Source organism: Rhincodon typus, chromosome 2 (genome assembly GCF_021869965.1).
Source record: "Rhincodon typus isolate 14 chromosome 2, sRhiTyp1.1, whole genome shotgun sequence".
NCBI classification, from domain to species: Eukaryota; Metazoa; Chordata; class Chondrichthyes; order Orectolobiformes; family Rhincodontidae; genus Rhincodon; species Rhincodon typus.
The window spans coordinates 94,796,045-94,822,399 of NC_063333.1; the positions used below are offsets into that span (position 1 = coordinate 94,796,045).

Sequence of the window (26,355 nt, forward strand, 5' to 3'; positions counted from 1 at the left end):
AGGAAGGGGATAGGTCAGTCCAGGGAGGACGGACAGGTCAAGGGGGCGGGATGAGGTTGGTCGGTAGGAGATGGAGGTGCGGCTTGAGGTGGGAGGAGGGGATAGGTGGGAGGAAGAACAGGTTAGGGAGGCAGGGACGAGTTGGACTGGTTTTGGGATGCGGTGGGGGGAGGGGAGATTTTGAAACTTGTGAAATCCACATTGATACCATTGGGCTGCAGGGTTCCCAAGCGGAATATGAGTTGCTGTTCCTGCAACCTTCGGGTGGCATCGTTGTGGCACTGCAGGAGGCCCAGGATGGACATGTCGTCTGAGGAATGGGAGGGGGAGTTGAAATGGTTCGCGACTGGGAGGTGCAGTTGTTTGTTGCGAACCGAGCGTAAGTGTTCTGCAAAGCGGTCCCCGAGTCTCCGCTTGGTTTCCCCGATGTAGAGGCAGCCACACCGGGTACAGCGGATGCAGTATACCACATTGGCAGATGTGCAGGTGAACAGAAGGACCATTTTGTGACTGCATTCAGCCCATTGGGTTCCAAAAGCTTTTTAGTACCTGGCCTCACTGCACAACGCTGCTTCCTGTGAAAAATCACCTTCAGGTCCTCATGAACAACATGTAAAAAGGAATAAAGTGGGAGTACAGAGGTCATGACATGGTCATGGCATCAACTGCAGCCATACCCAATATTTTATCAGGGTATTTTGTCACAGGGAGAACACAGAAGTAAGTGATATTTAGCTTGTTTTCTCAAGTTATCTTCCCAAACTTGCCTCAATACATCATCTCTTTGCTCCTTGTATTCTCACACTTGCTGTTGGTGGAAGCGGTCACCACTGCCAGGACCTCCCAGCTCCCTGGTGCTGGTACTATCTGTAAAGTCTGGCTGGGCACCCAGTCAAGAACTGGCAGTCCAGAGCTGCCCTGCACCATGCACACAGTATGGGAGGGCAACTAAAAACAAATGTTTTTCAGGTCACATAGGTGGCACAGCTGACACTTTGTACATACAAGCCTACCTTCTTACACTGTTCCAATTTAAGACACAAGCAACACAATTTACCCGCCCTTCACCTCATCCCATCTTGGAACCCAGTTGAAGTCACTGCTATGCTGTCCCCAGCACTAAGTGTAGCCCAGCATCCTTCAGTAGGAGACAATAACATGGAGGAAAGCCTTCAAATGATTCAAACCATTCATTTTTAGTCAGTGACAGCAAAAGCAAACAAAAAACAAACAAACAGAAGATGCATTTGCCTCTCAGAACAGAAACAAATGTGATAATTTGGCCATTCACTCCAGGTTGCAATTCCTGCTCTAGCAGCTGGCATAATTCAAAGACAGTTTCCTGCAAAATCCCTACCTTGCAGCAACACTGCGCCTCGCTCGTCTGGAAGAAATGGCATTGAGGATGATAGTCTCTGTGCCTCCTATGCATCTTGAGGAGACGTTCAGCTGTGATGTCATGTGGGGGATGTCCAGCATTCGCGGGATGTTGCTGGTACTGGTCTGGCTGATGTGCCTGTTCCATCTCCTTTTCTCTGCACCATTGTTGCATCAGAGCAACAGCGACAATATCATGCTGCTTTTTTTCTTAATTCACAGTTTGTATGCATTTCTGCTTGTGCCAGCATTTATTACCCATTCCTAGTTGCCCTGGAGAAATTGATGGTGAGTTGTCTTGATGAGCCTCTGCAGTCTATTTCGCTTAGGTACACCCACAATGCCATCAGGGAGGGAGTTCCAGCATTTTGACCCAGTGACACTGAAGTAACAGCAATTACTTCCAAGTCAAGATGGTGTTTGACTTGGAGGAGAAACTTGAAGGTGGTGATGTTCCCATGTTTCTGCTGAACTTGTCCTTCTAGATGGTAGCAGTCACAGGTTTGGAAGGTGCTGTCTGAGCATCTTTAGTGAATGTTTGCAGTGCATTTTGTAGATGGTGCACACTGCTGCTACTGAGCGTTGGTGGTGGAAGGAGTGAATGTCTGTGGATGTAGTGCCAGTTAAGTGGGCTGCTTTGTCCTGGATGGTGTCAAGGTTCTTCAGTGTTGTTGGAGCTGCACCCATCCAGGCAGGTGGAAAATATTCCATCGCCCTCTGGACTGGTGCCTTGTAGATAGTGGACAGGATGTGGGGAGTCAGGGGTGAGGCACTTCCTGCAGGCTTCCTAGCATCTTAAAGCAATTGCTGCTTGGTGGGCCTGGCATTACTCACATATAGCCTGCTTGTCAGACAGAAAAAACATACGCTGTCCACAGATGTGGTCACAGCTATTTGCCATTTTCAGTGCATATTTACAATTCCCATTCGTATGGAAGGCAATGCAGATCATACTCGGTTCGGTGACTTAAATCCTCAGCCTGGTGATCAAGGGCCCCCACACAAAACCTCCATATTACTTTCTTCCTGACCTTCCCTGTCAGGCCAATCAATACTGAGCCTCCACATGTTCCCACACAACATACTTAATAACAACTTCATCCGACAAAATTAAGCCCCACCATGCCAACTATCATCCTGCACTGTCCTTTCATTGTGGTCAGGGTGGTTCTGACTGTCAGTGACCCCCCTCCCTCTGCAGAGTTCCATATCATCCAAAGTGCTGCACTAAAATACACAGCCAAATTGTAAGTGGTCAGAGATGTGCCATGCGAATGCAGTGAGGCTGGTACATGTCCAATGCCAAGGTCTGTGAACAGGGTATGCATACGGTTGTTCCGTATGCCCCGAGATGTTCATCTCTCGTGTCCAAAATGGGGGTAAACAGCCAGCTCAAGTCACCAGGTCTGACACTGTTGTTGGGAATTGTTGGCATTTAGTTGCTGTCTGGCAGGTGGGGGAGTGGGAATTTAGGAAGAAATGCTGTGAGATTAACTTACATCAATTAATTTGATGTTAATACTTGCTAACACGTGCAAATGGGCTTCTTGTTGCTCACTAGCAAGAATCACATCTCACTGTTCAACACTGAATTGGAAAACAGGTCTTTTTGCTTCAGCATGGAGAAGTGTCTCACTACCAATCACGTACAAATTTTCCCAACTTTTTCACCGGTGTCCATATCGTTCAATGCCTGAGAAAACTACACCAGCTGCAGTTGTCCTTAAAGGCTCAGCACAAGCTGGAGGAACGGAATCTCATTTTCCACTTGTGGACCCTCCAGCCTTCGTGATCCAATAAGGGCCTCAGCACCTTCTTCCATGCCCACACCACCAACCTTGTCATTACACAGAGATAGTAAGAACTGCCGATGCTGGAGTCAGAGATAACACAATGTGGAGCTGGAGGAACACAGCAGGCCAGGCAGCATCAGAGGAGCAGGAAAGCTGACGTTTCGGGTTGGGACCCATTTCTGAAGAAGAGTCCCGACCCAAACATCAACTTTCCTCCTCCTCTGATGCTGCCTTGTCATTACACAGGTTGCTTTCACCACAGCCAACCCATTTTCACCCATTAATAGTCCCCTTTAGCAGCTTTTCTTTCTCCCTGGCTTACCATTATCCATTCCCTTATCTATCCAACTGCTGTTCTCTCTCTCTCTTTCTCTCTGGCCTCCATCTCCACCCATAGTTCACTTCCTCCCACCTCCCAATAATCTGAAGTTCTGAAGAAGAGTCACTGGACTCAAAACATTAATTCTGTTTTCCCTCCACAGATGCTGGCAGACATGCCGAGTTTCTCCAGCAGTTTCTGTTTTTGTGTGTACTCATGGGTCTAACTATGTGCAAGCTATCAGAGGCAGCCACTTTGTATAGAATCTAAGCAGGAGCAAAATGTCTTTAAAAGACTGAACAGAGAAAAGTCAAAAGGAAAGGAACTTCCTTCATAAATGACAACTAGATATTACTTCAGTGTTGGTCAACATCGTTATCAGATTTAGAGTATTCACATGATGGTCTCTTTTAATCTCACATTGCTGTAGCTGTGGGGGATATATAATCTGACAACACACAGCAGTCACAATTGAAAAAAATTCATGTATACAGCTGCTTAAACCTTCCCAATTATCTACAACTTTCCTGGAGCAATATTGATGATTATTTATAACAGTCAAAATGCATAATGAAAATATCCAGTTATATATTCACACGCTCACTGCAAGATAACCATATTCTCATTAGCATGACTTGGTAGTTCAGTAGACAAATTGATCTATTACAGAGTAACAGTTGAGAAAGTTCGCCAATTCAAATTTTGTTTTTGGAGCTAATTTATTGTAGCTCATATATGAGAGAATGGCTGCAGCCCCTTTTTGGAATAGGAGGAACAGGAAGAAGAGTGGAAATGACTACCACAGTTACTCCATTTTAGGGGCCTCTATTGAACAAAAAAGCCTGTAAATTTCCAGCATTCAGTTAGAATGTCCCTTCATTTCAATCAGACTGATACTCCTCATTTATCAGAGATAGATGAAGACTTGGGTTAGAAAAGGTTCAGGGAATCCACTAGCACCATAGCATGGAACCACATTCCCATTATAAGCCAATGTCTTCATGAGAGAACCAATCAAGATTTTTTTTTGAAAATGGTCAGGAAATTGCACATACATACCTCTTCAACCAAAGGAGTGCCTCAGTAGCAGAGTTCCTAACTGTAGCCTCATCAGTTTCCAATTCATACAGCACTATCTTCTGAAGGGTAGTGAACCTTATGGAATCAGTGATGTATTTCTGATTTATTTTCTGAAAACAGAATACTTCTTTGCAACCATGATCAAACTTAAACGGTTTTAAAAAGCCAATGTAATCTAAATAATCAATTTTACAAGTAATCATTGACATACAGTAAATAAATGACACCTTGAGGAATAAAATAACAAATCACCTACCTTAATATTGCCAACAAAATCTAATTTAACAGGAGCAAAGACTGTTGGGCCAAGTTTATCTGCAAGGGGAAAAGTGACAGAGATTTAGTGTGGCATACTGAAACTGAAATTAAAAGTAAAAAAAAGGATATCTCTGCAATTAATAAACACTTGAAGCAGCTTTATGATTGAAAATAATTAGGCAGGCTGTAAGACAAGTATTTATTTCAAAATTAAAATAAATGGAACATTGGAATTAGTTTTACTTATTCATTCACAGGATGTGTGCATCACTACCTAGATCAATGGCTTAGCTACAATATTTCAGTCATTTCATCGATACAAATTGGAAGCTAGATTGTATGTGCTTCAGACCCCAGCGCTGATCCCTGTGCCACACCCGGTTACAGTTTGTCAACCTGAAAATGGCTCATCTATCAGTACCCTTTCTGTCTTATTAGTTAACTCAACTTCTTTCCATGCTAATATGTTACCCTCCTCAGCATGAGCTCTTATTCTGTGCTGTATTTTTTGATATGACAACATATTGAATGCTTTTTGGAAATCCAAGTGGTTAGCTTGCTTGTTACTTCCTCAAAGAACTCTACTGAATTAGTCAAACATGACTCTTTCACAGTACAATCAAGCAAAGTAAACAAGGTTTTATGATTTTCTAAACTTCTTGCTTAAACACCTCTTTAATATTGGTTTCTAATATTTTCCTTTTGACAGATGTTGGGCTAACTAGTCTATAGTTTCCTGCTTCCTGTCTCCCTCCTTCCTTAAATGGTGGCTACATTTGCAATTTTTACTTTCAATACTATCTCTGCAGCACGTCTTTTAAAATTTTGGAGAACAGGCCATTAGGTCCAGCAATTTTCTACCTTTCTTGGCACCTTTTCCCTCATGATTGTGATTGTTTCAACTACCTTCATCCTTTTCACTTCTTGATTTTTAACTTGAATAGGCTGGGGCTATTTTCCCTGGAGTGCTGGAGACTGAGGGGGTGACCTTATAGAGGTTTATAAAGTCATGAACAGCATAGATAGGGTGAATAGCAAAGGTCTTTTCCATAGGGTAGCAGATCCAAAACTAGAAGGCATAGGGGAAAGATTTAAAAGGGACCTGAGGGGTAACTTTTTCACACAGAGGGTGGTGCATGTATGGAATGAGCTGCCAGACGAAGTGGTGAAGGCTGGTACAATTACAACATTTAGAAGGGCATCTGGATGGGTATATGAATAGGAAGGGTTTAGGGGGATATGGGCCAAATGCTGGCAAATGGGACTAGATTTATTTAGGATATCTGGTCGCCATGGATGACTTGGACCAAAGGATCTGTTTCCGTGCTGGAAAGCTCTCTGACTCTATGACTCTATTCCTGAGAATTCCTTGTACCTTCTACACTAAGAATGGACAAAAGACCTGTTCAATACTCTAGAATTGACTGCTGTATGACAGCATGTACAAAAAGCATGCTATTTGTAAAGTCTTGTGAGGTAATCATCAGACAAAATTTTCAAACTTCCATACTACCTAGAAGAAACTAAAAGACCAAGTTTTAGGTTAGTTCAACTCATTTGTTTCTGGGATGTGGAATTAAACAGTTGCCTGTAAGTTTTAACACCATCATAACCGCCAAAAATAAATTAGGCACTGACACCTATATTCTGCCCTCTCCATTTCTGGGGAAGGTGATCCATAATGGGCAGGAAGACTAACTTGCCTGCATCTTCTCAGCACCCTCGAGGAGATGGTCCACCAAATCATTGCGACCAATGCCACAAATTCAAAGTGACTACACATTGCTGAGGCTAATGTGGCTGACGGTAAATTATTGTCTCATGCATCTTCTCCATTCCTAACCCTGACGGATGTCAGGAAATGGGAACTGCAAGTGTTAGGACCTGGCAACTCCTGCTTTCCTTCCCACAACACCTTCTCTCCCTCCAGTGCTCTTTTAATGCTTTAGCTGCTTTCATATATTAAGAACAGATGTTTACTCAGCCTATGAAGATGCCTAAAGAGGAACAAACCAAGGCCCCCAAGCACTGTCACCAGCACGTTCCTGTAGTCCAGCCAGTCAAAGTCTTTATCCGCATTCCATGTGGCAGATTTTGTCTGTGATCTCATTCCCACCCCTCCGTATCCTTTACATCAGCCCCCACCACAATCCTACCCCAAGCCATTTCTGATAATTCCATGTACTCCTTGTGATTCTACACTAGCCTCTACAGTGTCAGTACACAAAATGATGGTGGACAGGAGGCACTGCTACTTGACTTTATACATGCAGCCACCAGCTCAGGGGTGAAACTCTTGTACCTCAGAGGCTGATACAGAACTGCGATCAGTACTCAGTGAATCATTCGACATAAACTAAATGGAGACCAATGGAGGGGGTAGGACAGTTTGTGTGCAAACTCCCTGGATGGTCAGATCACAGATGAGTTTTCTATAGGGGATGAAGACACAAAAATGCAGATGACAGTGCACACTGAGATTCTTGGTGCATTGGCAGGACAGCGTCCAGTCACTCACAAGGAGCATGGACCATTCCAACCCGACATCAGGTTTTATGTCATGTTACCGTGGAAGAGACAGGCAGCACAGTCCCAATGAACAACAATGCAACGAATGTCAGCTACTGTCCCAGCTTCAAGTGCAGCAGATGCAGAGGATCCCTGATGTTTCAGAGCTGCACAGCAGAGCTCTCAGATGGAGGATGCGAGAACCACAGATGTCAGCACGCAAGCTGTTGCCTCTCAGTCAGCTGCCAAAGCTACTGCCTTCCATGTTGAGATGATGCAATTGAAAGTCAGGCCCTCACAGTGCCCACAAATGCTCAAGGTCAACCTTAAAGGCCATCCATCCCTGCACCCCAACTAAAACTCAGCAACCTTTCATCAGCTACCAGTCACTTGAGTAAGCACTGCACAGAAACATTGACACTAAGGAATTGCACATGTGTGAGTAGTTCCTTTTCTTTTGTATTTATGATGAGCTGCTGTTTGAAGCTGTTGAGTGAATGTTTTTGATAGTGGCCTTTACTACTTGATATTAATCAAGGGAACATGGCAACGGGCACTCTGATGTGAGTGTACGATTGGGGAATGCCAAGTCCAAGCAGGGTAGCAAAGTTGCTTTTGACTAAGAGTCTCAATACTGTTCTTTTCAATGTGACTGATTGCAATTGATGGATTTGATTCTTGTTCCTCCTCCTGTTTCTCCGTTCGTCTCCAAATCCCAGGAGCTAATGGAAGGCAATCAAACTTGCAAAGTATATTGGACACAGCTGCAATACTATAAACTTCAGAACGTGAATAATTATTCAGGGATTACAAGAATTACCAATAACTCTTTCTGGAATAAACCATTCTATCAGATGAAAGAGACAAGGAGAAACTGTTGAAAAGAAATTAAAAGCAACATGACAAATTAATCATCTCTGGGAAGAAGGAGTTGAAGCAACATAATCAAACTGTTTGCTGAGAGAGAGGAGGTAACAACTGCTTGATAATCTGCTGCCTTGTGACAAATAGGCAATTAAGACTGCCAACATAACGAATGCTCTAAGGTGAAAGGGTTAATGACAGGATAAGCTGTGTTTTGAACAGATAGTTAACACTGAAAAAAAAAACAAGGAACAGAGAAGCTACTCCTTGATAAGGCAGAAAGCTACATGCTTGATGATTCTAGATATGTAATCCATGTTGTGGATGAATGGATCTGAACGGTCATCAATAATGTTACATCATAAAACTTCACAAGAAAGAAAATGCTCTAAGAGTTTAACTTCAGGATTCTTCAATTGCAGAACTTCGAAGAACCACACTGCACAAGGAACGAACTCCGGACATCCATAGATAGGCGCTGCTGGTTGGAATCATAGCTATTATCCAATAACTGGTGAAATTTTGCTAAGTTGAGTTGTTCGGGTTAACTTGCTTACTAGAGGGGTCTCATTTTGGTTGCTCCATGCATTAAGTGAAGTAATTGTTTCAGTGTTTGATTATCTGGGAGTTTTCTTAGTAAGTAGCCAAATTAAAGATAGCCTGTGATAACTTACGTACAACACAGGAGACCACCATAAAAATGGTGTAACATAGAGAACCCCTGGGCAAAATAGACAGCAAAACTATTGCCTGAGAATGCCAATGGCTTGCTCCATGGTTTGGAAGTTGCTCTTTGGCTCTCATTGAAGGCTGTTTCATTGTGTGCTGAGATAGAGGAAAGGGGTCAGCAGCCATGTATTGCCAACTTCCATCTTCTGGTGCATCTGGGAAGTCTGAAGCTGGCTGGCATTGTGGTCCTATGTGGTGTAAAAGCATTGTGGCTGCTACAAGGCTAGTAGGAATTCACAGAGATGAATGTCTTGGTTTGGTTACATACCAACTGACTGTTGCCTGAGTGATTGCCCTTATGTATCGCTCCTCACTGGCATAAAGTGACTGCAGAGTCAAGAGAAACTTGCACTATTGGAAAGCCTGATTTTGTGATAAATCCATTTGCCTGCTTATCCTGGGCTTTCCTCCTCAGTGAGTCCTTCTCCTCACACACACACCTTCTTTGACCTATTTGATGCATCTTTAAATGGCAAAACCACACAATATCACCTGCTTTCAACTGGAAGGATCTGAAGGTGTAAAATGCCAGGGTGACACCACCTTCACAGTCAGGGAGAAGAACATCATCCTGGTTTGTAGCTAGGGAAAGTCTTCCTTCTTCTCCCTTCTTGTAGAGCTTCCTCTGCCTACCTCATTCTCTCTATGTTGTGGTCATGTTGCAGAGCAAGTGGTACTGCAACAACTGCCCCCATACCCATACATAGTATTGGCTTTTCTTTTATTATTATGTGCAACAGAGATCTCCAAATTATTGCATCAACCCAACAAGGTGCTGCCACAAACTTAACTTTAAATTTAATCAACTAACAGAGCCTTTAAATAGCTCAAGACAGGGGCCATGTTGCCTCATTACACTCGTTACAGGAATGAATAATGAAGAGGCTGCCTGTACATACACTGATCCTGTTTGTTAAACTGGCAATGGATCAGTCCATTTGCTGATTGATGATATCTTGACATCCACTCAAGGCTTTTGGGTGCACACGGAGACATTCTTAAACATCCCACTCTACTCATTAACTTGGTGTGCTATGCATGAACACATAATGTATAAAAGAAACTGATGTAAATCTATATAGCATTGCTAGAAGTGGCTCTACACCACTAGTTTTGAGCCCTCACATTTGGGATTTATTCCTATTAATTTCACTTCCCACTACTTCATGCCCAGTCAGTTGACTTAACCTTCATTACTCAAGTGGTTGGCACACTTTGAGCATTTATATTCATATGGAGCTCTTAGTGCTGTGGTTCCGAAAATAAAGCACATGCCTGCATATTGGCAAATTGCAAACTACCGATTCTTAATATTATCTGGTTCTTTCCATTCAGGACATTTTCATTAAGGAACAAACAAAGCTTCAAAAGGGTTTATTTTCCTTAAAACAAACTGACTGGGTTAGAGTGCATTCCTGTCTGAATTGATGGAGAAACCAGTGATGCGTAAGAAAATGAGTAAGTAAGCAGCATACCAAGAAAGAGTTTTACCGATAAGGCTTTTATGGACAAACCCATAGAGCCATACATATAAACATGCAAATTAGGAGTAGTAGGTCATTTGGCCCCTGGCACCTACTTATCCCTTGCTTATTGACAATCTGTCTATCTTTGTATTAAAAGATATTTCAACACTCTACTTCCACTGTCCTTTGAGGAAAAGGGCTCCAAAGATTTCTGATCCTTTGAGAGAAAAGAAATTCACCATCTCTGTTTTAAATGGATGACCCTTATTTTTAGATGGTGGCCCCTAATTCTAGATTCACCTCAAAAGGAAACAGTATCTTCACATCCACCCTCTCATGCCCCCTCAAGATCATACTTCAACCAAGTTGCCTCTTACTCTTCTAAACTCCAGTGGATGCAAGTATAGCTTGTCTAACCTCATAAGACATTCAGGTATTAATCAGGTAAACCTTCTGTGAACTGCTCCTAACACATTCATGCGCACCAAGGAGTAGATTTTCATTCAATGCAATCAGAACTTGTGGCAGGGAGAGGGTAGAATGAATCAAAATTGTACTGATATCTTTCTGCTGTCTCCTCACCATCAATTCAGTGATTTTCCATATGTACAACATGCCAATCTAAATGACATTATGGGTTGAATTTTCACTGACTTGATTCTCACAAAGCAGTTTGGCCAGAAGGTCAGGGTAATGGGGAATCCATCATTTGGGTCTGTCCTGACACCACTTCCCCCGCCACCCTATGGACCTTCAACCCCCAGCATGTTGGGGATGTCAATAATTGGTTTTCCACCAGGACCAGGATTGAGAGTGGAGTCTTCAATTGGACTGGGAGCAGATCACTGAAAGCTGTGACAACAGGAATGACCATGCCAGGAACAGAGTTTGACCACAGGGTGCATGCAGTTGAGTAAAGTGGGCTGGCGGATGGGAAGATTAGAGGACTCATTATGGGGGGGAAAAGTGAGATACTGCGACCTGTTGGGAGGGATGGAGAGAGGTGCCAACCACAGAGACTCCTCAGGCAGATCCCTGGATCCACAGAAGAAGCACTCATCTGCTGTTCTGTCAAGATCACACCTTAATGAAATAATTGGCTGGCACAATGTTTCAGAAACCCAGCTTCTAGCATAAAAGTCTGGAAGCTGCACAACTGTCAGGCTTGCTGCGGTTACGGTATTTGAAGTTACCACTTACACCACTGGAATGGATTGGTTGCCCACCCACCTTCCAGATTTGGTTAAAACTTGAAATGTGCAAGTTCAAGTGAGTTTGGGGAAAGAAACAGATTTCAATATTTTCAATCAACCTCACCCCCATTTACAACCCCACCACCCTACACCAACATGATAGAAAGCCAGAGATAGTAGGAACTGCAGATGCTGGAGAATCCAAGACAACAAGGTGCAGGGCTGGATGAACACAGCAGGCCAAGCAGCATCATAGGAGCAGAGAGGCTGACGTTTCGGGCCTAGACCCTTCTTTCTCAACTGTAATTCAATCAAATGCTCTAAAGCACTATGTGGTATAAATCATGACATATTATACATTTCCCATGATATGTGTCATAGTAATTTTAAGGGATTCTGTGTAGAACATAAACACGTGCATGCATTAGATGAGCTGAATGACTTTACAGCACACAAACAAGTCAATATTCAAATGGACAATGGGTTATACAGAAACAGAGATAGACATTAAAATTAGGAGCACGAGAAAGTCAGTTGTCTTATCGACCGCTCACGGCCATTCAACATGATCGTGGTTGATGCTCTATATCAATGCCATATGTCATACCCTTTGACATCTTTAGCCTCTCATAATTGATTTCTTTCTTCATCAAGTTCAGTGACTTGGCACCCACAGCTTTCTGTGGTAGAGAATTCCGTAAGTTCATTGCCTTAATGCAAAAATTTCTCTTTGCCCTCAGTCTGCAATTGAAAACCATGTCTCTGAGACAGTGGCCTCTTGTTCTGGACAAACACCTCTACAATCCCCACCCTCCTGGGAAGTATCATCCTTGACTCCTGTCAGAATTTTGTACGTTTGACTGAGATCCCTTATGGTTCTAAACTCCAGTGAGTCCAGGCCCAGCTGATCCACTGTTTCACCATACAACATGCTCGCCATCCTAGAAATCATGCTATGAACAGACTGATTATAAGTTATAGCAACAAATTTTAAAATTCCAAATTGAGATTTCCTCTGTCTTCAGACAGGACCAATACCTGTGGAATATGATGCAAAAATTTCAGCAACACCCTCCTACCCTACCGTCAATTAGCGGGTTAGTTACATCATTTATGACCTTAACAGCCCTCCAATTAGTTACACAATATTGCTTACAAGAAATGGTCATTTTCAAAAGTGCAGAAAAGTCTGCAGTATGACAAGAAATCAATCCCAAACGTTATATGCTTTTTGCATTTGCAAACATTTGCATTTTCTTTTTCTTGCTTTCCTTGGGCTTACGACTAACAAAAAAAATTTATAAAGGTTAAATGATTCACACAAAATATTATACCACAACTATATTTGGGTTATGCCATAGGCTGTGAGATTAAAAAAAAGTTACTTGCCAACAACAGACAACATCTTGAAATTAAAGGAAGGTCAGAATAATTTGCTTGCAACTCTCCCTCCATGACAGAGCAAGCAGGCTCCTTCACATTCACCCATAAGTATATTGCAAAAATGAAGGTGCAATTTCCTACCTAACACTGGAACTATTGCATAGCAAGATTCCAGAAATGGTAGAGTAGGAATACCATTCTCTTCCTCAAATTCGATATCATTAAATCTGAAAATGAAAACAATATATACCATTGGTAAATATTGAAAATTATACAAACAAAATTCAGGGAACACTGTATCATAAGGGAAGCTGATGAAATAGTGGATATGCTATCGTGGAGAAGTTGAAACAGTGCCACAGCAGTGAAATCTGGGCGAATATCATGTGTAATCAGTAATAACAAAACAAAATGAGACAATTAAAAAGTAGCACCTATATGAATAAATTTAGGAAATAAATTACATTGGGTAGCCAAAATCAGAATTTGCTCATTTGTAAGTCTGTTGTCATTGTTTCAAGTATTAGATCAATGTTATGATTAACTGAAACACGTATGCCCCAGTTTGATTATAGCCTTCAGTTGGTAGAGGATAGTTTTGAAACTTTTCATCCAAATGTTTAATTCCTGACTAAATAATTGCAATTTTCATTGACAATTGAAAATGCTAATTTATCACCAGTAATTTCAATATCGGTTCTCCTTAAACTCTGCACAAAGTACATAAGTGGTGGTTTATGCTACTTCTGAGAATTTCATTGACATTATGGTGACAGATTGAGGACCACACCCTAACTCGATTGTTTCTATCGCAATTTGTCATGATTCTTTTAAGAAAGTACTTCAGATGAAGACACCAATAGGAATTATAGTTGTAAATCTTAACATCTCACCATATCCAGAACATTTCAGGCTATGAAAAAACAAGTTTGTCCATGTTCCAAAGCATCACTAACCAGTAAGATGTTCTTTATTTAAAGAGTAAAACCAGATAAAGGACAAATGAACCAAAATTTACCCTTTGCTTAAAGACAAGTAGAGAGATTACAAAAACAAAATGATTGAAATCCTAAATAAAAACCGAAAGAACTGCGGATGCTGCAAATCAGGAACAAAAACAAAATTGCTGGAAAAGCTCAGCAGGTCTGGCAGCATCTGTGAAAGAAAAAACAGAGTCAATGTTTCGGGTCCAGTTCTGAGGAAGGGTCACCGGAACCGAAACGTTAACTCTGTTTCTTCCTTCACAGATGCTGCCAGACCTGCTGAGCTTTTCCAGCAATTTTGTTTTTGTTCATGATTGAAATCCAGTTCATAGAATGAAGCAATTCTTTTGAAATGCAAGGGAATTCTCTTAAAGACTATTCGTACCTTTGTTCCATTGCACTGAAGAATGTCTGAATCTCTCTATTCTCTGTTTCCAGCGTTGCATTTGTATCACCCAGTGCCTCACCACTATCAGGAACTTCATCTGTAAATTCAGAAGGCTGAAGTTCAACATCCATATCAGTCTTCTCAGAAGCTGCAACCACTAATTCAGAGTTGTCCATCCTCTCTGTTTATATGACAACAGGAAAGAAAAGCACAGAATTAGAAAAGACTTGGCAAATGACAAGCTTTCATTATTTAAAAAATACACGTCTGGATTAGGCCACATATAAATTATCGACTGACGCTCAATTAAATACCCAATACTTATTTTCTGGAACTAAGTTTTAATACAAACATCTTGCATATCCTGCAGAAAGAGTAATTTCCCCCAACATAACCCAAGATCATTGACTCATTTGTTGTAGCTTTGTGCAGACAATGACTTTTAACATACTTTGCAAGAGTTTCAGTGGCAATCCTGATAAGACCAAGTTTTGCTCGCATGTGAAATGTTGCTATTCAAAGAAGCGGACTTTATAACCTCGGAGTAGCTGGGAAGATTACTAAAAAAAAATGCTGAGCTACAACTGCCTCCATTCAGTTTTAGTTCAGCATCTTTTGTAGAAAACAAAGACCAGCATTCATAACAGAAGCAGAGCTTGTATTGCATGACGGCTTCAGAGATGCAGAGTGCTGCTGAGTTGCACCATGCACAGCTTAGGAATTTGCATACTATGATGGTATGAAGCACAGTGTTTTCATTCTTCTATCTCATCCTTTGAGAACAAAAGATAATGGGAAATGAATAGAAAATGTAATTGTTTGGAAGGATACATTACTTTTTAGTTTTTCTTTTGTTGAGCTGCTTTGAAAATCTTGTAATATTTTTCAAGAGTTTACTGAGCTTTGAATACTAGTATAAAAATATTTACTACTTTCATAATGGTACTCTAAAATCCATTTGTCCCATAAAATGGTCGCACCATTATGCAAGAGGCATTGAGCAACACATATGCAAAAGATTATCCGAGACTTCAAAAAATTAAGGTTCTTATGCAAACTACGTTATATCAAGACTAATTTTCTGTAGCAGCATTAGATCACTGCAAAAATTATATTAAAAGTAGGTTCTCTATTCATGCACATTCCAAGGTGACTAAGAAACTTTACAAAAAACTCCAAAACATAAAGCAGTATTACAATGAATTCATTGGTCAAAGACAGAGTAGGCAGGGACAGGGATTTTGCACACTCATCGTGCAACCAGCTTCCACCCACTGATTTTAATAGGTGAAGAATCACAAGGTGCTTTAGAGGAACACTCTGGGCCTACTTCGTTGGATTTTACAAATCTGAGTAACATCATTGCTCAATTTCATTCTTTTAACTTTATTCTGAAAACTGCATCCAGTTGCGTACAACAAATAAAACAAACTATTGACAGTGTTTCTACTGCAACGCACTTGTATTAACGTAAAATGAAAGTCAAGTATGTTCCCATCAAGAATTCCATTCATTAGGTGGTTCAATCTCCAATCAAGGTTACAAACAAGTAACCCATATGGCTCTCAGACAACTTGACATTATATTTATTCTTCATTTCATTGAAAAAACATACCTTCCATATTTTCTGTGCTTTCTGCTCTTGAATTTACTTGATGCTGATAGTCATTTTCCGACTGTTGTCTTCCCAGAGTCTTCAAGTTGGCCTCTTCTATTGTTGAGCCATTTTGAAAGTTATTCGGCTCATTCCTGCTATAAACAATAAACATTATTATTTATATAATTATCCTTTCCAGATTCTGTCAAAGCCACACAAAACGATGCAATCATGGAAATAATCTTTCATTCACTACCAATGTAATTATCTGGAACTTTAATGGTAACTGCAATATCATTTCAATATTACATCATCATTAATATGATTCTACCATCCAACAAATTCCAAGTTTCGCTTTTTCAAGCAAAGAATGAATCTTAAATAAATTGACATTGTTCTATTGTTTGGTAAAAGTATTTTTCCAACACGTTTCCAGGTAATTGCTTCATGTACTACTCCAAAGTGAGGAGAAGCAAATTACCAGTTTCCAACACCATTAACATCTTTCCAAAGATTAACTTCCAGGAAATATTTGAATGGAAGAAATTAAGCCTCCATATCAGAGAAGGGGAAATGAAAAGCACTAGCTCTCACTTAGTATTACATCACTGATCTGTCTTTAACCACTGACCTTACATATTGATCAAAACTGGGAACATACAAAAACAATTTTTAGAAGACTGACCGGTGATTTAAGTCTACAATGACACTCCTTGTTTTTACCCTAATAGCAGCAGCAAGATAGTTTGATACTAGCAACTCAATCAAGTCTTTTTTTCCCAGAAAGCCTTAGTTATTAATTTTATTCTGTGAAACACTGTTGACTCAGAACGCTTGCCACATTTACTAAGTCATCAGTCACTAAAAAAGAAATTCATAGTATGGAGCTCTGACATTATTAACAATTATGGGCAGCTAAATTTGAATTTGAATTTGAATTTGGAATGGAGACACTGCGAGTCTAACATTGTATTCCAAATGTTGCTGATCTATGCAATACATTCAGCATGGAACCATTCCCAATAAGTTCTGACCTTTTTGTGCAACTGTAACTGGATTGATGATGGTGTTTAATCTACAAAGATGATAAAAGAACACAAATTAGAATAAAATGGCAACATCTCTAACTCTTCAGTCAACAAACGATAAAATGTTGCTGATGAGTTTTACAGTAACAATTTTCCTGACCTCAATGTTTCAATTGTTTGTTTCGTTAAGATACATGTCCAAAATCATTTGAGTCTCAATCCAAGTTTAAACATGTCTTGTATAACAATAACTTGGTCCTTAAATTTTCCACATTCCCAATTTCGTAGACTGATGAGGCTACAAAGTATGTGACAAGTTCAGATTGTTGAGTTCATCAATTAAGGTCTAATTAGAATGTTTTGGTATGATCCCAGCTGGTGGGACCATTGGACAAGTCAGATCCCAGAATGAAATCTGGTCTAATAGACCATATTTTTTGTTTTAGTTAATGTGGGGTCAGTCACCGAAACATAGTCACATGAGGCCACAGAGATTCTTTCACAGCAGAACAGCAATATATTACTAAAACAAAACAAACCAAAAGTTATATAGATGCAAAACAAAATGAGAAAAACACTTTTAAAACACACAGTGAGACAAAGTTTGAATTTATTCCCCAATACATTGCTTTACTGTCATTCAAATCCAGAAAAGCTAATTCTCAATATCAAATCTTCAATATCAAACACCCCAGGTATTGTTTTCTGTGAAGTGTATAACCTTTTCACATGAATATTCTCAAAAGCCAAAATTTAGATTTCCCAGCTTTTGATAATGTGCAAATTTTTAACCAAGTAATTTGCACAAACTGAAGTTTCCTACTGTGATATATACGCTTTGACTGAATTGTTCTATACTCATTTTCTTGGAGAGAAACTATGATTGTTTCTGACGCCAGTCAGGTCTCATCTCAATTGTCCAAAAACTTTAATTCCCTGAGTGTTGTAAGATAAAATCAATCCTTAGCTATCTTTAAACAAAAATAAGTTAAGAGCCCTCAGTGTTCATGCGATCAGTAATAAACTACCACAATAAAAATACTCCTCCATTACCAGTCCAGGGTCCCTACTCTGATTTATTCTGAATTAGTCATTATCCTGGAAAGACTGTCTGACATAGTTATTATGATAATTTTTTTTAACCTTCCACAAAAGTAACCAACTCATAGGCCACTATTTCAAAATCTAAAGTCTACAAATGATATTTATATATAAACCATACAAGCTTCAAAATAAAGTGTTATTATCCCAACTGATGTTATTACTACGAAGTCAGATCCCAAACTGCAATTTGGCTTGATAGAGTTTTTTTTTGTTTTAACAAGGTAGGCAAGTATGCAATGCTGCAGATTTGGTTTTCATAATAAATCAGAAGTTTATTACATAAAAAAATGAAGATAAATGAAATAAACGAAACTATTTACATTCCGACACAAATTTAAAGATTTTGAAGCACACAGTAAAATACAATTCTATTTATCACAATAACACTCTAGAGAGAATTCCCTTCTTTATCACATATACAGCTAAAGAATCAATTTAACTGATGCTTCAATTCCCAGTCTAGCGAAACTGATAGCCTCTTCTTAAGTCTAACACAGTGTGGGGCTGGAGGAACACAGCAGGTCAGGCAGCATCAGAGAAGAGTGAAAGTTGACAGCTCGGGTCGGGACCCTTCATCAGAACTGGGGAGGGGGAAGGGAGCTGGGAATTAAAGATGGAGGAGGGGTGGGGCTGGGGAAAGGTAGGTGGGATGGTGATAGGTGGATGCAGGTAGAGGGTACTGGGGGATTGGTCGGTGGGAAGGGTAGGGCGGATAGGTGTGGAAGAAGATGGACAGGTTGTGTCAGGTCAAGAGGGAGAGAGGGACGTATGGATGTGGGATGAAGCTGGGGGTGGGGAGATTTTAAAACCAGTGAATTCTATATTCAGGCCATCGGGCTGTAGGCTCCCGAGGGGGAATATGAGGTGTTGCTCCTCCATTTTGCGTGTGGCGTCTTGTGGCACTGGAGGAGGCCCAGGATGCACATCTCCGAGCCTCTCTTTGAGCCTGTAAACACTGGATCTAGACTTTCAGAGCTTCAATTAAGCCCGTTGGTGTTGTACCTAAACAATTCTGGTCTGGAACTTTCAAATTAAATTCTTTACACTGAGGTAACCTATTTCTTAGTCGTTCGAAGCTATCTGCTTCCTTCAGGACAAACTGTTTACACATTCAGCTTCAATTAGGACTTCTGCAAACTGAACGTAAAATGGTTTTCCAAGCAATGGGTCTTTTCCTTAAGTCAACAAACAACACAATTCCAGATCATTCTAACTGAAGCGTAATGCACTACATGGTTTACTTTGTTCACTTGAGAAAAAACTTTCCGATATAAACAAATTCCCCTTAGCCTCCACAAATTCTCTTTTATTTTGAGCAAAGGCTTCAGAAAGCTTTATAAGTTAATAACTAAACCCTTTCAGAGACACAAACAAAAATGCACATGCCACTACATAAAAACCTAAACTCAAAAATAAATGACATTAAAATGCATATTTAAATTACACACTTTATATCACAAAATCTAATAATTTTGGCTTGTATGAAAAAGATAGTTTTATCATGTAATTTAGGGAAGAGAGTTTCCATGTATTGGCGAGCATCTGCAGGATCTTTGACTATCTAAACCACAAGAAATGTTCACCAAGGCTTACGAAGGTTGCAAATGTACAAAATAAAAGACTTTGAGATAATTTAAAGAACAAATTATATGTTTAGACTTTGAAAATAGCCAGAAACTGTAGTATAAGGCAGGCAAGATTACCAATAACTATAAACTATGCTAATTTAATTGCACTGCCTTAGTAGATGCTTTCAAACAAAGACATTGATGTGAATTGTAACACTGGCACTGAGATTTATATACAATGTTGATCAACTGTGAGGTAGGCAGAACATCATTTTGGACTGAGGACAGCCTTCTATCAGTGCAAAGTAACACTCACATTACCACGGCATAGCTGTAGCATGAAAATTTTTGCTTAACCTGTTGTTCAAATGTTTGAGATACTTTACCTTTTCAGGTAATTTGCCACAGTCTATTTGATAAGTTACTCCTTTTTTTTGAAAAATGCATATTAAAAGGCATTAAAAACACAACCATTGTAGGAATTTTCCTTCTTGAATACCTTTTTTGGTTTTGTGGTTACTTCTGTCACAAAGAGACCAGTGAATTAGCAAAGGGACAGAAAGGGTGGCATGGTGGTTCACTAGTTAGCACTGCTGCCTCACAGCGCCAGGGACCTGGGTTTGATTCCACCCTTGGGTGACTGTATGTGTGCAGTTTGCACATTGTCTGCGTGGGTTTCCTCCGGGTGCTCTGGTTTCCTCCCACAGTCCAAAGATGCGCAGGTCAGATGCATTGGCCATGCTAAATTGCCCATAGTGTTTAGGGATGTGTAGATTAGGTGGGTTATGAGGGATGCTCTGAGGGGTGATGTAGGCTTGTTGGGCTGAAGGGCCTGTTTCACACTGTAGGGATTCTATGAAATGAGATTAGTTTCTTTCGCTCTTTATTAAAGGCTTTCTTATTTCACGTTCTCCTGTTTTTTTAAAATCTCTTTCGTCTGCAATTTGGATGCTGTTAATGAACGGGAGCTAGGCCAAAAAAATAAATGCAATTAATCATCTGTAACTTTAGTAAGAAGGATGTGTTTGTGATACTAATTTATTAATAAATAGCTCATGGTTCCAGGACACTGAACTGCATTCAATTTGGACCAGCAAGATGAAATTAAAGAGACAGAGATATAACAGACATTCAGCATGTATCATTTGAGAGAGCCTTTACAGATAGTGAAGTTAGATAGAATATAAATAAAAATATTTGCTTAAAAATCAAACATACTCTGTTTGATTTTATGACAGTCACATGTGGGGAACCTGGAGGTGTAGGTTGCAACAGCTCAGGCCGCAAGGTAGCATTTGCAATTTGCATGCATTCGTCCAATGTCTTCATAAAGGTGTTGCAAGTTGATCTGAGAAGAGTTGCCATGTCAATCTTCATGAAGAAAGAAGAACAAAAAAAAACAATATTATAATTTTGCTTTAGGCAGTCTGAAGCTTTAAGTGGGATTCTGATGGATGACACTACGTTGCTCGTGCTTGTCAACCTATGATGTCATGACATTAATGGGTTCCTCAAACTCAGTCTCAAAAACAGAGTTGCATGCAAATCACAATAAAATTATTCTGGGATTCCCTACCCTCCTAAAACAGTAAGAACCTCCTCTTGAAAATCAGAATATAAATACATACACAGGAGAACATTATATGATTGGTTGATTGTTCTATTATCACAAAAAAAATCAGTAAAAAGACATGCATTTAATATTGCTTTATCTTAAATAACTTTTATTTTGTAGTGATAGGTCACTGTCAATACAAACTGCATGAAAAATAACTATTTGCATAGGTTTGATTGTGATTATCAGAGTAAGAGTCAGGTTTCCATAGATTGCGAAGAAACATGGGAAACAGAAGATTAAAGTGCAACTAGTGATATTTGTCTTGCCATCAACAAAGGAACTACAAAATTACCTGGAATGCACAATGGGTAGGGCAGGAGAACAAATTTAAGAAAAAGACCAATGATATATTACTCATTCTTCTTGGTTCCATGTTTGGGGTTTTAAAAGGTGTTAGTGAACAGAAAATATCCAATGTAGAATTTCATCTTCAGTAAATTTATAAAGGTTTATTCCACCAACAGCAGAGAATCAAGGAAGCACTGACTGGCACCAAAAATCCCAACATTCAGGACTCAGTAACAATTCAAGAAAATGCAATTTCCTTTGATGGGACAGTACACAAAACAATAGGATGGGATGTGTAAGTCACGTCCTCAAATTGGCTCAAAGACAATGAGGTGCCTTTACTGTTCTCATTAGGTAATTTTATGGCACATTAATTAAATTGAGGAAGCGAACAATTACAAAAGACAGTTTGGTCTGTTGGTTCCAGAAGCAGTGATGTCAGGACAGCAATGGTCTTCTCAAGTACTGTTTGCCAATTTTGGTTCAACAGTTCAAGCACTGAGACATTCACTTGTTTTATCTTTGTAGGTCTGACTACGATTTCTTCATCCGCAATGCAGCTAAATTTCTCCGCACTATTTGTCTGTTATCAATGCCTTAGAAAGAAACTAGAATTCCACAAGAAATGGAGCCAAATTTTGAGAGGAGTGGCAACTCACGCTGAGATTTCTGACAAGAGATTCCAATCAGGGCTCGTTCAGAAATTTGGAGCCATACTTGCATACTGACTGTTCTCTCATTGTGCAGAATGGTCAGCAGAAAGCAAACAACACCCCCTTTTCACAACAATCATCTGTCATATTCTGTAATTTGAAAGGTCCAGAACCATAGACAGTCACTTTGACTGTTTCTATCAAATGGTAGGGACATAAGGTAAGTGTGAGGTTAGAGTGCAGAATGTATGATACCAGTTAAGTAACATGCCAGTTGGATAGAGTGCCAGTTAAGTTGGTTGGCAGGTGGATAGGTGGTATGGTGCCAAATGATTAGGCAGGGTAAGTGATGCAGTGTTTAGGGTAAGTCAGATTTAGTGGGAGAAATAGGATCCAGCAGGAGTGGAGGTGTTGGGAGTTGGAATCTGTGGGGTGAGGGGATGCGTCTGGCACTACCTCAAATGCAGGTATTTTATGTAAATCAATTCATAGTTCTGTAATAGCTTCTCTAAGTCACTTCATTGTTCTCTGGGAGACGGCGTAATATTCCTTTCAACCTCTCAAATACCTCCATACTATTCAATCTGATTACTGGTGGGTCAACGTTTGAGCTTTAAAGTAATAAGTGATTAATTCTTTAGTCATGAATCATCCTGATATTGTTATTTTACTCCATATTTCTTTCACCACTGTAAAAGGTATTCTGACTTTCCTCCTTGCTGTGGTATCACTTTAACACATATCCTCCCTGATTTTATCTCCTGTCTGGAGTACACATCACATAATTCACTTATTAGAGTTTCCTTCTGATTTCATAAGGTCCAGTGAACCTTGCTTTTAGTGGTTCCTCAGAGACAGCAACAGTATTAACACATTGTGGCAAAAAAAAATTTCCAAGCTTTGGCCTTTTTATCTGACCTAGTTTTCATTGCTTGTTAAGCATTTTCAAATTTTTTTTGGCCAACTTACATCCCTTGGTTAGTTTTTTTTTGTTCAGAAACTGGTACACAGGTTGAAAGTGTAGTCTCTAAGCTTTCATTTGTGTGTACTTCTTTAATTAATGTAAGGATTGCTTTCACCTCATTACCATGTATCAGTTCAAAGGGACTTAATCCTGTGGATTCATTAGGGACATCCCTAAGAGCAAATAAGTATTAGGGCACTCTTGACAATACTCTCTAATCATGTTCTTGAAAATTTGAGGCCATCCTTCCAATACTCCACTGGAATGTGGATGATCAGTTGAGGTGTAAATTGTTTTATTCCCAAACTGCACAATATTTCTTTGAATTTTGTGACAAAAAAGTTTGAACCTTGCTCCGATTGTATTTCCTTGAGCAAGTCAGATCTTTTGAAGTAAATTGAACTAATCTTTCTCCTACCATTTCTGCTGTAAATTTCCCCAAAGGCACTGTTTCAGGAAATCTGTTTGAAACATTCAAAATTGTTACAAAATACTAAGCAGAATTTTCCTATATTCACTGTTTTTTTCGAGCGAGGGTAATAGTGTACGGTCTGTCATGGCTCAAAACAAATTTTCTAATGGAATCTTCTAGTCTTCACCTCATTAATTATGCAATTGGACTTCTTCAGTGCCCTTCCTGTGCAATCACCACTGGTGCCATATTTAAAATCCAGCTGCACTCCACTTCATTTGCTGCATCCGAGGAAGGACACCTCACAGTATGGTGCTCCACCACTCTTGCAGAATACACAACCCAGGAAAGAAAGTAGAGAGGGGCAGTGAATGGGAAGGCTATCCTTTATCCAGCTGGTGTCCACAGGAGGTCACGCCACCACACTGCCAGCCTGGACCCAGATTATGGCCCAGGTCAGTGCTCTGTCCAATGGTCAAAACAATACCCAGCAGGGCAGCAGGTGGTCAAAGATCTTAACACTCCACAAGGGTAAGAGCCACCAATGTCTCTTCTACCGCACACTCACAGGTCCACCACTCACTCTTAACTCTGCCATTGCACACACATCTCATGGACAACAACTCTCACTATTGAATGCAACTTGTCAACCCAACGGCTGGAATCCACTTCATCTTCCCAATATACTGACCATTTTTGCTCTCTACAGTTCCTATTCACTCACTGGTGACACCTCCCTCAAGCCATGACCAGCAGGTGGGTGGTGAACGTTTTGTCACGAAGAGGACATTTTAGAGTTGGCTGAAGAACAACACAACTTTTGTGGTGACAGAGAAATCCCAACAGTTAACCAACCAAGTGAACTTCATTGTGCTATGCTGTACTGCGCTGGTATCCCGTTAACATTAATGAGTGCTAACTCATTCTTAATCTGTGCAGGCTTTTATCCCTCTTACATAACTAATTCGCTCTCATCTTTATTCAGGCACTAGCAGCACTCAGTCTGCCCCCACTCGGAAGGGTCTAACATCGGAGATCCTCAGCTCCACCTCCAGCTCTGAGGTGGAAGCCGCTGAACCCTCAGGGGAAGCACTGACAAGGCTTTCACCTGCACCTTCCAAAAGCTCAGACTTTCACCTCCGCGGATTAGGCTTGGCAGCACAATCTGGTAAATACATCCCTGATATGTCTCCACAGCTGATCAAGGAAGAAACACACCAGGCCTCTAGCACTCAGAAGACCACTAGAGACCAGGCACCTGCTCAACCCCATGCAGAAGACAATCCTGTGGCCCCACCTATTAATTATTTTGTCAAAATGCACAGATAGACCTACTCCTTGACTCCTCCTGTTACTGACCTCCTCCTCTTTCCAAGCCTCCCAGTCGCTGCTGACTCTCCATCTTTCTGAACTTCCTGCTCCCTGCCTTTCCATTCATTGCTTTCCTCTCCTGAACTCTCATTAAGTGACGACTTGGGCAATGGACAGTGACAGGCAGGAAGAACAGCTTCAAATTGCAGTGTTCCTTTCATTTGTTCATGGGATAAGGGTGTCGCCGACCAGACAATATTTATTGCTCATCCCAAATTGCCGAGAGGGCAGTTAAGATTCAACCACATTGCTGTGGGTCTGAAGTCACATGTAGGCCAGACCAAGTAAGGATGGGTGTTTCCTTCCCTAAAGGACATTAGTGAACTAGATGGGTTTTTCCAACAATCAACAATGGATTCACAGTCATCGTTAGACTCTTAAATCCAGATATTTACTGAGTTCAAATTCCACTATCTGCCGTGGCGGGATTCGAACCCAGGTTCCCAGAACGTTATCTGGGTCTCTAGACTAACGGTCCAGCAATAATATCACTAGGCCATTGCCTTCCTGGTAATGAGTTTCAGAGGTAAGTCGCTAGCTGGAGAGGTTTGGTGAGAAGGAAATCAGCAGTGATCAGGAGAACTGGTGAGAGCGGGTGGGAGTGCAGTAACGTGAGGTTCAGGAGGTCACGTAATGCTGATCAGATCCAGCAATGTGAAAACTCTGGACAATAAACACAAATAATGGCCTCATTAACAAAGTGACATTAAAGTTGAACACTTTAAAAAGGGGCAACTTAGAACAGGGGTGTACTGTAATAGGAGTTGGCACACCATTAGCCTTTCTAATTGCTTGCTGCTTACCTGCGTGTTGACTTTCTACGGGGCATGAACAAGAACGTCCAGCTCCCTCTGAAAGTAAACATTTCCAGTTGCTCTACTCAAAAAATAAATTGTTTTCGTCTTCCAGCCAAAGTGGATACTTTCATAGTGCACCACATTATATTCCAAGTGCCATGTTCTTACTCACTCACCCAACCCATCTATATCCCTCTGCAGCCTCTTTGTGCGCCCCTCACAGCTTGTATTCCTGCCTAAATTTTTAATCAACAAACTTATTATATTCAAACCCTTCATTTAAGCCATCAATACAGATTTTAAGTAGCTAATGTCTAAGAACTGATACTTGTAGTACCTGCCAGTTACTTGAAAACGTTCAGTTTATTCCTACATTCCATTTTCTATCCATTAACTGAACCTCATTCCATACTAACACATTACACTCAAGCTACAAGTCCTAGTTTTGAACTATAACTTCTTGTGAGGCACCTTGTTGAATGCATTTTGAAAATCCAAATACACATATCCATTGGCTTCCCCTTAAGTGTCCTACTAGTTGTATCCTTTAAAAAAAAAAGCATAATTCCATGTTGAGACAACAAGGTGCAGGGCTGGATGAACACAGCAGGCCA

General features: G+C 40.4%; 1 protein-coding gene across 7 annotated transcripts in view; it reads right to left on the reverse strand.

Moving 5' to 3' along the window:
• Positions 1–26,355, reverse strand: part of plekha8 (pleckstrin homology domain containing, family A (phosphoinositide binding specific) member 8) — a 61,539-nt gene that overhangs the window by 9,340 nt on the left and 25,844 nt on the right. For 6 of the 7 annotated variants that reach the window (XM_048617755.1, XM_048617730.1, XM_048617754.1 and 3 more), the window contains 7 exons: positions 20,857–21,009; positions 16,973–17,013; positions 15,957–16,093; positions 14,339–14,522; positions 13,112–13,197; positions 4,826–4,884; positions 4,549–4,679 (listed from right to left, as the gene is read on the reverse strand). In XM_048617755.1, the coding sequence (XP_048473712.1) occupies positions 4,549–4,679; positions 4,826–4,884; positions 13,112–13,197; positions 14,339–14,522; positions 15,957–16,093; positions 16,973–17,013; positions 20,857–21,009 (791 nt within the window). The remainder of the gene's footprint in view (positions 1–4,548; positions 4,680–4,825; positions 4,885–13,111; positions 13,198–14,338; positions 14,523–15,956; positions 16,094–16,972; positions 17,014–20,856; positions 21,010–26,355) is intronic. The other variant, XM_048617736.1, reaches the window with a different exon arrangement.